General features: G+C 54.7%; 1 protein-coding gene across 1 annotated transcript; it reads right to left on the bottom strand.

The window, feature by feature from the left end:
• Positions 1-871: 871 nt before the first annotated feature.
• On the bottom strand, positions 872-5415 carry LOC104458957 (dual oxidase maturation factor 1-like). Its single transcript, XM_010083864.1, has 6 exons — positions 5269-5415; positions 4343-4400; positions 3638-3772; positions 3272-3485; positions 1920-2134; positions 872-1086 (listed from the first exon to the last, which is right to left on the bottom strand). The coding sequence occupies exons 1-6, from the start codon at positions 5413-5415 to the stop codon at positions 872-874; spliced, it is 984 nt and encodes a 327-aa protein (XP_010082166.1).
• Between the last annotated feature and the right edge of the window lie 5409 nt (positions 5416-10824).

The following is a 10824-nucleotide window of genomic DNA, read 5'->3' as shown; positions in this document are numbered from 1 at the left end:
TCTCCTTCCCTCCCACCGCAACATTTTGCCTTCCCTTCAGAGGGCTGTGATAACTCACAGGCTGCTCACAGGCTGGTGACTGTGGTTTGGGGTGTAAGAAGCTGGAGCCAACCAGCCAACTCTCTGACTGTGCCATTTCCAGCCCAGTGTCCAGCCCAGCACATCTCAGATTTACATCAAACTTGAGCTGTGGGATGTCAGGATGGGTCTGAAATCCAGGAGACCTCCAAGGTCTGGTACCTCCAGCATCCTACTAAATTGTGGGCCTCCTTGCCAACTGTCTCTTCACCCCAGACCAAGAGGAGATGCTGGATACAGGACACCCGGGTGAGCACAGCTCCACTTGCTCTTCCTGACCACTGATGGGAAGAGCATCCCTGGGCAGAGGGGACTTCTCGGGGGCCTACAGGGTGGGGTTGCTGTTGCAGGGGCTCTGCTTCTCCTTTGGTTCATAGCTATGCATCTGCAGTTATTTGGTTTCTCTCCAGCTTGTTCTGGTTTAGTCTCTGTATCTTAGGGAGGAGTCTCAGGGTTTGTTGGGGGTGGACTAAGGTGAAGGGCAGTAGCCCAGTTCCTGTAACTGGACAACCAGGGATGGGGCATGGATTCTCCTCACCCCAAAAGCTCTTCCAGCTGCTGGTGAGTAAAACAACAGCATTAAAACAAAACAAACAAAAAAACCCCCCAAAAACAAACAAACAAAAAAAAACCCAAAACCAAGGGAAAACCGTCATATTTAAGACACCTTTCCAGACTTGGATATTCTTGTCACCTGCCTCTTTTTGTGTCTTTTCCCACCTGGGTTCTTGGTGGAGTTGGACTGGAGCATGAATTCAGGAGGGGTGTCCTCGGGATTTGCCCTGCCTCCCCCTTACAGCTGGGTGGCTGTCACCTCGCAAAGCTCGCCCAAGGGGACCATCAGCACATCTTGTGCAGAGGAGCTGGACTCAGCTGGCAGGTAGGACTTGTCCCACCCCTCCTCTTCGTCTCCCTTTCCCTTGTCCAGGTTAAAGACAAGCTGCAGTTTCTCCGGCTGCACGGAGTTCAGGATGATGACGCCCAGCCCCAGCAGCAGGCACAGAAGCCCTGCAAAGCACAGTGTGGGGACACGTTAGCACCTCCTGCCCGCTGTGCCCCAGCCCCATCCACACCTGGATCTGGGGTTGGAGCCCAATGGCACATGGCATCACCCAGGAGGTGAAGGGAAAGTGTTATTTCCCTCTCCACATCTGGATTCTGCCATCAGTTTGGGCTCCCCAGTACGTAAGAGAAGTCAATGAACTGGGGCAGATTGCCAAGAGTTGGGGCTGAGCCCACTGCATATGGGGAAAGGCTGGAGCTGGGCTTGTTTAGCCTGAAAAAGAGGAGTCTCCAGGAGGACAGAATTACCGTCTTCTGCTACTGGAAAAGAGACAGTCTCTTCTCAGAGGTGCCCAGTTACGACATGGGAAATTCTGGTTTGATAAAAGGAAATAATTCCTGCCCATGAGTGGGCCAGCTGTGGGGCAGATCCTGAACGGCAAAGAGGATCTCTAGGGTTGGGGACATCCAACACCAGACTGAACAAGGCTGGTGTGGCTTTGAGCTTAGCCCTGCTTTGGGCAAGGGCTGGGAGAGACACCCCTGAGCATCCTTCCAGGCCAGGTCTTTCCCTGGCTCCACGATTCATGACTTTCATGGAACTCGTCTGGGCACACCTCCCCACAGATAACTTTGTCCGTTCAGATCTCCTGGCTGCTCAGCTCTTTTCCCCCAAGTCTCGATGATGCTGTCCTAAATTCCTGCATGTCATTTTAAAAAAAATAATTTTCTGTGACCAACCATGGAAACAGAAGGGATGAGGCACTGCTGGGTCATCACTGAGCATCATCACTGCAGAGATGGAGAACAAAAGCCCCGGGAGCAAGCTGAGCACTCACCTGTCGCTAATGTCAGCCAAAAGGATCCACCATAGTCTGTTTTCAGGGAAGCTGGCCCAAACTGGATGGGACACTTCGGAGTGTTCCTCGCAGTGAAGAAGAAGAGCAGTGAAAAGAGCATCAACGCGGCGGTGAGCAGGAGCATGTAGCCACCATATAGCAGTATGGGCATGGAGAACAATAGGATGGAAATGAGCCATGTGCAAAAGGCCATCCTGTCAAAGGACCACAAAACCGAGCAGAAAGCGTTATCCTTGGAGCCTGTTCTCAGGATCTCCTCTCCACACCTCAAGGGAGGGACACAGCCCTGGTCAACCTGCTCTAGCTGGCCTTGCTTGAGCAGGCGGGCTGGACAGGCAGATCTAGGAAGGTCCCTTCCAACCCAAACAGTTCTGTAACTGCATGAATGGTGGAGCTGTGGGACAGGTCCCACAGTGGTGGAGAGGGTCCCTCTGGACCTCTGGAGGTCCCTCTGAATTAACTCTTTCTCTGACTCATGAGATCCTCCATAACTGGGTGCCTCCAGGCAGTTCCCACCTGTTCAAAGGGAGAACGGCAACAATGGAGACCTTTGTTTGGAGAACCGCACAGCAAGCTGTGCCCACATCTGATTCAGCACCTGGAGTGAACCCAGCTGCCAGCCCTGCCCTGTGCATGGGGTTTGGGTTTAACTCACTGGGGAGGTGAGCCTAACAAATTGTTCTGATTCCAAGAATAATAACGAAAAATAAGCTTACATCAACATCCCTGCCATGAAATACACATTCTCAATAACAGAAAGGTTTGGGAAGGGGTAGTTATTTTTCCTGAAAATAAAAGGAAATGTGGGCAGAGACCTGGAGCCTATGTCCACAGGGGGAATTGCAAGACGCACTTTTCCGTGCAGTGCATTTCCCACTGAGACACATGGAGATGTTCTGAGACCCCATAATCACAATTCACACAAGGACTCTCAGCTTTACACCACGAGACAGCCTCTGAGCACCCTCTTGTCAGACCTTCCTGCTCCCCACCATCAGGTCTCATGCCCTCTTGGGCTGATCTTATCAGGGCTCTGCATCTTGCTCACATCTTGCACCATAAGCCCCACTTCCTTTAAATGAAGAATAACTTTTCTCCAATTGCAATTTTGCACATCATGGCAGAGGACGCAGAAGAGGACTCTGGGGAGATGGGCAGGCTGGGAAGCATGAGAATCCCCGGTTCTGCAGAAGGGCAGGTGCCAGAGATCAGCCAAGGCTTTGGCATAGCCGTAGGGAAGACGGTGGTTCCATCAAACTCCCTCTGCTCTATCTGGTTCTTTCCACCTCCCCACTGAGCAGGGAAAGGGCTGACCTCTGTCTCTAACTTACCACAGTGTGAGGGATGCGTAGTGTCCGGAGATGCGGTACTGCCTGTGCACGCCACAGGGGCTCTGCATGGTGAACTTCTCCGCCACATAGAGGATGGGGCTGGGCAGCCCCTTCTCCAGGCCTTCAGCATAGCTGTGGTCATAGTCTGCACTGAAGCTCCAGGCAAAGTGCTCGTTGTAGTTTATGGTCTCGTTGACCTGATTCACTGGGTTTCCTGCCAGGTGATGAAGACTGAGGACTTTTCTCAACCTTGGAGGCAGCTCCAAGCCTTTGTGGTGTGGGGGCTCGAGGGCCCACAGCCCCAATACCCAGGTGCATGGATGCCAAACTTGCACCCAGTCCCCTCTGGTTGTGATAGGCACTCACCCACCAGTGTGACATTCACGCCCCTCAGGCCAATGTGCAGCCCAATGTCTGCGTTCACCACGGCATGGCTGAAGGACTTGTAGGAGGTGTTTGCTGTCGCCCAGCCGGTCTCCCAATCCCTGGAGAACTGTACGGCTGTGAAGACTTCAAAGGTTAGTCATGGTCTGGTAGTAAGACATTTACTGCTGGGAGCACCTGCCATTATGGTCGCCATGGTCAGAGCATCATCTACCCCACCCAAGGCCCCAGGGAGCAGAAACCTTGTATGTCCTTCCCCAACATCAGCCCTGAACCATGACCCCGAGAACCCCACTTGGGTTAGTTTCTCCCCAGACCCAGCGCAGTTCCTAGCCCTAGAGGTGATGGGGCTGATGTGTGGGCACTGCCCAGGTACTGTCCTCATCTAAGCACCTGCCCATTTGTCTGGGTCCCCTGGCAGTTGGCAGTGAGCTTTCAGTGACTGCCCTGGAGGTGGTCTGCACATGCAACCACCAGCCTTTGGAGAGGTGATAGATGGGTACTTGCACCTCCCACCACGTGCTGGAGCCAGGTCCCAGACACAGATGGGGGTCGATCTTCCCCAAAAACTCATTCTGCACACTGGGCTTGACACTTGTCTGCTTTTTTCACCCTCCCTTGCCTTGCTCCTCCATCCCCTGTGTCTTGGGCACCCTTGAGCACCCCTCCCAGGACCCCGGTACTCACTGATGACCACTGCTCCCACGAAGAGGCCCAGCACCACCCGCAGGAACCAGAAGAGTCGCTGCGAGGGGTGAGCAGAAGTGGGGGACAAGTCTCAGTCAGATTTTGCCATGGGGACCTCAGCACCAAGCACGCCATTTAGAAATGCCAAACAGTAAGAAATGGGCCTGTCCCTCCCCTGGGGAGCCACCCCATGGGCTCTGCAGGTGGGTGGCATGGGGGGGGCACACGTGGTTGGGGCATCCCTGTCGTGGGGTGGGGGAGGCAGCAGGGAGATCTGGGTGAAAAGAGCCCATTTGGGAAAGCCGTGATGACCCCCTCCTGGGATGGAGGATGGAGACACTCCCTTTAATAGTTCTGAGCTGGGATTTCCACCCTTATCCAGGTCTCTTGTGTATGGTCATGTTGGCAGCTGGTCACAGCTGGAGACAAAACAGCAGCCGGGGGATCGCAGTGCATCCCCTGGGTGGGAGAAGCCTCTCGGCCAGCCCCACTTCAAAGCCAAGCACGCAACGAGTGTGCAGCATGAGAGCAGTGGGCTTGCAGCGGGGTCAGTTGGCCACTGGGGCATGCGTGGTGCACACCTCCTTCTTTTATTGGGGTTTTGGGGAAGGTGGAGCAATGTCTTTGAGCCTCGCCCTGTTTTTCCACTCCTGTGAAATCACTCAGGCTTGCTCACAGTGAAACACAGCCAAAATCAGATCTGGCCACCTTGTAAATTTGGGATGGTGGAGTTTGGTGTCTCCTCATGGGGGTACATGCTGGGTTGGGCTGGAGCCCAGCCCCATGACTTGCTACAGATCCCCCAGCCCTGGTCACAAACCCGTGGGCGTGTTTGCTCCCCAAGTCTGTTTTTGATGCTGGGAAGGAGAAGGGGGATGCACTAGGCAGGGATCATAGGGCTGAGCTCCCCCAGCCTCTCCACTTACCCCCCTGCCCCGGATTCCCGGCAGGATGATGATGGAAGTGGCCAACAGGGAGAGGAAGACGGAGACGATGACGGCACAGGTGGTGTCGAAGGGGAAGTACGTGTTGGCACCGGGGTAGAAGGGAAAGGAGCCGTTCCACAGTGTCATTCTGCTGCTGGGGATGGCTGGAAATCAGCACCCAGAGAGACATCGGGGAGATGATCACCTCCACACTTCCACCCCAACCCAGCTTTCTCCACAGAGCCATCACCTGCCCACTTGCCAGCGTGCTGCTTGTCCCGGGCACGTCTGCGTGCGCATCCCCAGTGCCCATGCACGTTGCAATCCTGTATCCGGGTGTACGCTCAGGCGTGTCCCATGGGAGCCCTCCATCTCCCCATGGTACCTCCAGAGCAAAGCAGGTTTGGACTCACCAGGGCATCCACTGCAATGCTCAGATTGTCCCCAAGACGCAACAGCAAGACATGCACATATTGCGGGGCCTCTCACTCCCCTCCTCTCCCTGTTCTTGACCCCTGGTCTCTTGCCTGTGCTCCCACCCTCCCTGGTTCAGCTCTTTATCAAACATCCCAGCTCCTGCTTGCAGGTGTTGTGCTCAGGGCACTCAGTGCATCGCTGCACAAACACGGGCTGTGCCCCGTCGGGCTGCTTATTGCTGAGCCCTGGACGGAGGCAACTTGTTGCCATACAAGAAAACAGGAATAACGCAGAGGGGACAGAGAAATTGCCTATCACTGGCAGCAGGGCACCAGTCACCACCTGCCAACCCTCTGTCCCAGGAGCTGGCAGGAGGCAACGCGTGCTGTGGCAGGCAGAGGGATGCCACTCAGGGAGCCGGCTGTGGTTTTTGCCACGGCACTTGGCCAAGGCGCTTTCCTGGTAGGAAAGGGCTGCTCAGCAGCCCAGAGAGGGCACAGTCCCAGCAGTGGCTGCAGAAACACCCGTGCCCCTTTCCCACGCTGAGCCTACCTCCTCCGCGGCTGATCCCGAGGGCTGGCTGCTGGGCAGAGCTGCGGCGTGCTCCAGGATGCTGCCTCCCTTCCCACGCTGCTTCCCCGGGCTGCGGGCAAGAAGCCAGCCCAATGTGTCAGCGTTGTATTTCTCCCAGCGCTTTTTATGGTGCCCGCCTCCAGAGGTGGCTGGATGGTGCAGCCTTACCCACAGCTGATCGGCCCCCGCCAGCCCTGCTGCAGAGCCCCAGGGCAGGCAGGGGACCTACGGGCTGGCACGGTGCCGTGAAGGTTGCAGAGATGAGCGGTCCTGGGGGGCTTTGCCTTCTTTTCCTTGACTTTTTCTGCAGAGCAGTGAAAAGTACAGCTGTTCTTTATGGCACAAAGACCCTGGGGCTTCCAGGCTGCCCAGGAGCCTGCTGAGGAGAGCAGCAGAGGGCTTCAAAGCCCTCGCCTGCCCTGCCCAGTGAAGCACCCCGCCTGAGGTCATCTAGCATGGGCTGTGGCCACACGGACTCCTTGTTGACCCTCCTCCTGACTCCTTCCCCCTGGGGAGGTTCCCTGGGAAGGTCCCGGATGACCTGTCGGTCACTGGGCGAAGTGACACAGTGGCTCGTGAGGGGGACCAGCAGAGAGGCACAGATCTAGAGGGGCTCCCAGCCCCGTTACGCAGAAGATGCTCAGGTTTCTAACCTGGCCATGGTGTGGAGAACATGGAAATTCAAGCTTTGGGGTTTACTCTCATTCTTTGGCATTTTGTTTGTCTGAAGCAGGTTGCATTGATGCCAGGAGGTCCCAGCATGGCAGAAACACTCTTCTGACCCATCTCCAGGGCTTCCCTCTGAAGCTGGCACAATTGCTGCCATCCCCTGGTTACTTCTTTCTGCATCCCAGCGAATGGCCTGACTGGGTGCCCTGCAAAGCTATGCTTCCCACCCCCTTGGCAGAGGGAGGGAAAAACAAGTTTTAATTCATGCCCAGCAGAAAATAAAGGCATTTTTGGGCAAAGACTTTGCCATTTCCCCTCAAGTCCCAGAGTGGTGCTACCCAGTCGGAACACTGAATCCCTTCCTGGGGGTTGTTAAAACAAAAAAAGGGAGGCAAGGCTGGTAAATGTGTGTGTGCAGGGCTGTGATGCAGAGGTGTACATCAGTGCAGGCAATGCCGGGGATGTGGCGTCAGCTTCAGCTCTGGCAGCATCTGCAAAGCGGAGGGAGATGTGGACTTTACAGCAAATGGCGCAGATCCTCGGGGACGATCGCGTGGACACATGTGGGACTTTGGACCACTTGGAAAGGTGGAAATATCTCTCTGTCCAGTGTGGGAGAGGGATAACTGAGGAAGTGCCTGGCAATTGGCAGGCTGAGATTAATTAAGGTGCAAGGAAGATGCAGCCATGTGAGCTGGTGGGCAGGATGAGAAGTGGCCTGGCCAGGGGTTAGACCATCGCTCATTGCACTCCCTGGAGCTGGGAGAGGCAGCAAGGGGATGGGCTCTGCACTGGCTTGGCCAAACCAATGCATGGGGTTTGCCTGGGGAAGAGGCTGAGGCACTGTACGTTTTGTGCTGTTCAAACGAGCATCACAAACTTGTCTTTTGGGGAGATGCCCTATTGCCAAAAATGAAAACACATGGGAGGAAGTTTCCCTCCTTCTCTAAAGGAAGTGCCCAGCAACACAGCGTTTGCGTGCAGGGACGCTGGGGGAGCTCACAGGGCTGCCCTGGTTCCCTCATCTGTCTCCTGCAGTGATGGAAATGGGGTGTGACAGTGGTGGCGGGATGCTCCACTTCCCTGGGGTGCTGATGGGGTCGTGGGCTGGCAAGCATGGGAAAACTGCTGGATTTACCCCTCACCCAGCATTCTTCATCCACAAAGAGGTCCTACAGAAAGCCTGAGGCCTTGATGATAATGGGGGTTGGGGTTTTTTCCCTCTCTTTTTAATTTTCTGGGTATTTCTGCAGGTGGTTTCCAGGGAATAGGTCTGGGGACTTGTTCTTGCTTGCCAGGAGCTTGCAGCCTCATGCTCAGGGTGCTGCTCCCACTGTCAGCACCCTGCCCTCGCTTAGGCAGCCCTCTTTCATTGGGCAGCTGCTGCTTTGCTCACTTGGCAGTGATGGATGGGGCGATTAGGGATGAGTCACCCAGTCCAGGCCACTGGAGGGAGGTGGGGATGAGGGAAGCAGCACCCGTCACCTCTTGCTCAAGCAGCCACGTAGTGTTGGATCAGCCACCATCTCTCATGGTGCTGGGAACCAAGGCGGGGACATGCCTGGGCAGGGAGGTGGTTTGGGGAATAGAGCAGGAGTCTGAGAAGCCACCCTTTGCTCAGAGGATTTCTGCTTGACCCATTGTGGTGGGTTAACCTTGGCTGGATGCCAGGTGCCCACCAGGCCCCTCTATCACTCCCCCTTCAGCAAAATAAAGGGGGAGAATAAGATGAAAAACTCCTGGGTCAAAATAAAAGCAGCTTGATTAAAGCAAAGGCCAAGGCCATGCACAGAAACAAAAGGAAAACAAAGATGTTATTCTCTACTTCCCCTCAGTAAGCAATGTCCAGCCACTTCCTGGGAAAGCAGAGCTTCAGTGTGTGTAGCTGCTGCTCCTGGAGACAAACAGAGCAATGAACACCCCCCTCCTCCTCCCTGCCCTTGGCTTTTATAGCTGAGCTGATGTCTGGAACAGCCAATCTGGGTCAGCCGTCCCGGCTCCGCCCCTCCCAAGCTGTGTTATAAACACCCTGCTGGCTGCCAGTGCAGCACTCAGCACTGGGAGGGTGCTGGGGGGATACTGACTTCATCTTAGACAGACCCCATACACACATCAGTGCCAGGGGGACAGACGTGTGTGTGAACAGGTCTCACCTTGCCCCATTTGGAGGAGTGCCCCATCGCCCCTCTGTCCTGTCCCCAGTGTGGAGGATGTGCAGCTGGGGTCAGGCTGGGGCTCCGCTGGGGTGGAACCTGTCCAGTGTCCTATCCCAACATTGGGATGTGGCTCCTTACCAGGGATTCTTTGCAACAGCTGAATGACCCATGATGGAGCAGCTTGAAGGACAGGACCACCTCTGGCCAGTTTCCACCTAGCTGAGCAGAGAAGTTCAGAGCTGTGGCCGTGGTTTGGTTTGCAAGATTACATATATATATACATATATATACACACACACACACACATATCTGATGATGGAGACAGCTCAGGGTCCATCGAGAAGGCTGCCAGGAGATGGAGGCAGGACTCAGCAGGAGTCACCCATCATCCTAGTGGGAACTGAAAGAAGAGAGGCTTCAGACACACTTTGAGGAAATCCTCATCCAGAAATTGTGTTGAGTGTTCAGCCCTCTGCTCCTTCCAAGAGCCATCACGTAGGAGAGGAACAAGTCTCGCACAGCTTGGACCTTCAGGCACGTGCCAGGAAGAGAATATTACTTGGCGCTGCTTGATCATCTTTGCTCTCAGCCCCCAACAGGCTTTCAGCTCCTGCCAGTGCTGTTGTGGGTTTCCACGTGCTCTCAGAGACCCAGGGAACAGAAACCCAGCTGCCCCTTTGCCATCCTGAATATCTCCATCCCGCCCAGAGACCCCATGTTTGAGCCCATGGGCACCGAGACCAGTGCCCATGACGGGGAAGGGGACACCCCGATACGGGGGTAGGGCTGGTTCCTGTTCCTTCCCAAGCGTTGTGCCCCTTGCTGCGATTGCCCAGCCTGGGTGAGAGGCTGCAGGTCCAGCCTTTCTCTCCCGTTTCACAGACCCCAGTTGCCCCTTCCAGGCTGCCCCGATACCAGTGTCACAGCTCTGTAACAGCTGCTGGAGCAGAGGGACAAGGAGATGAAGTGTGGGAGCCCCAGCATGAGTGTCGGGAAGTGCATTAGCCTTGAGGACACATCTCATCAGGGATTTTACACCCCAGCTTGGGGAACCCTGTCCCCGCAGACAACAGTCATTCCTGCCAATCTGATGTAACTATCAGCAACCTGAGCATTTCCAGGCTTTGTTGGGGCTTGCTAATGATGCACTGCATGGTAATTGTCACTTTTGTGCCAGGCTGCAGCTTAGACAAAAGCTTTATCTTGTAATCCCCGTTGTTAGATTAAAGGGATATTAATTCAAGAGATGACATTTTTTCCATGGAGCTCTTGAATCTAGGGTCTCCCTGCCATCCTTGAAATTGCAGGCTAAGGCGGGGGTAGCATTGTGTCTGAGCACACACAAGCACTCTGCACCCCATATCCCGACTGCAGGTAGAAGATCATTTGAATATCTGTTTCTTCCACCCAGGCAAAAGTGCCAGTAAAACATGGTGCACTAAGAAATCATGCATCTGCCTGAAAAGCAGTGGAAAGACCCAAGGGCTGCTCCGCAGTGTGTGGGCAGAGATATTGTAAGATAAATTACAACCAACTGCTTGCTTAATATAAAAAAAAAAGTAATTCATAGAGTCAAGGTAGTCTGCAAGCAGAGGTGGGGTTGCCTTACCTTATGTGCAACAAATAATTCAATCCAGCTGGAATTAGAGCAGATTTTTGTAGGGCTTGTGGAACCGCCTTCCAACCACTTTTGATCTTGCAAGACTGTCCCAGAGCTCTCCAAGGACCTCTTATAAACTCA

This window comes from Pterocles gutturalis, unplaced genomic scaffold (genome assembly GCF_000699245.1).
Source record: "Pterocles gutturalis isolate BGI_N339 unplaced genomic scaffold, ASM69924v1 scaffold13640, whole genome shotgun sequence".
Lineage (NCBI taxonomy): Eukaryota > Metazoa > Chordata > Aves > Pterocliformes > Pteroclidae > Pterocles > Pterocles gutturalis.
Note: the sequence above shows the minus strand (reverse complement) of the source record. Positions and strands in the feature narration are given on the sequence as shown.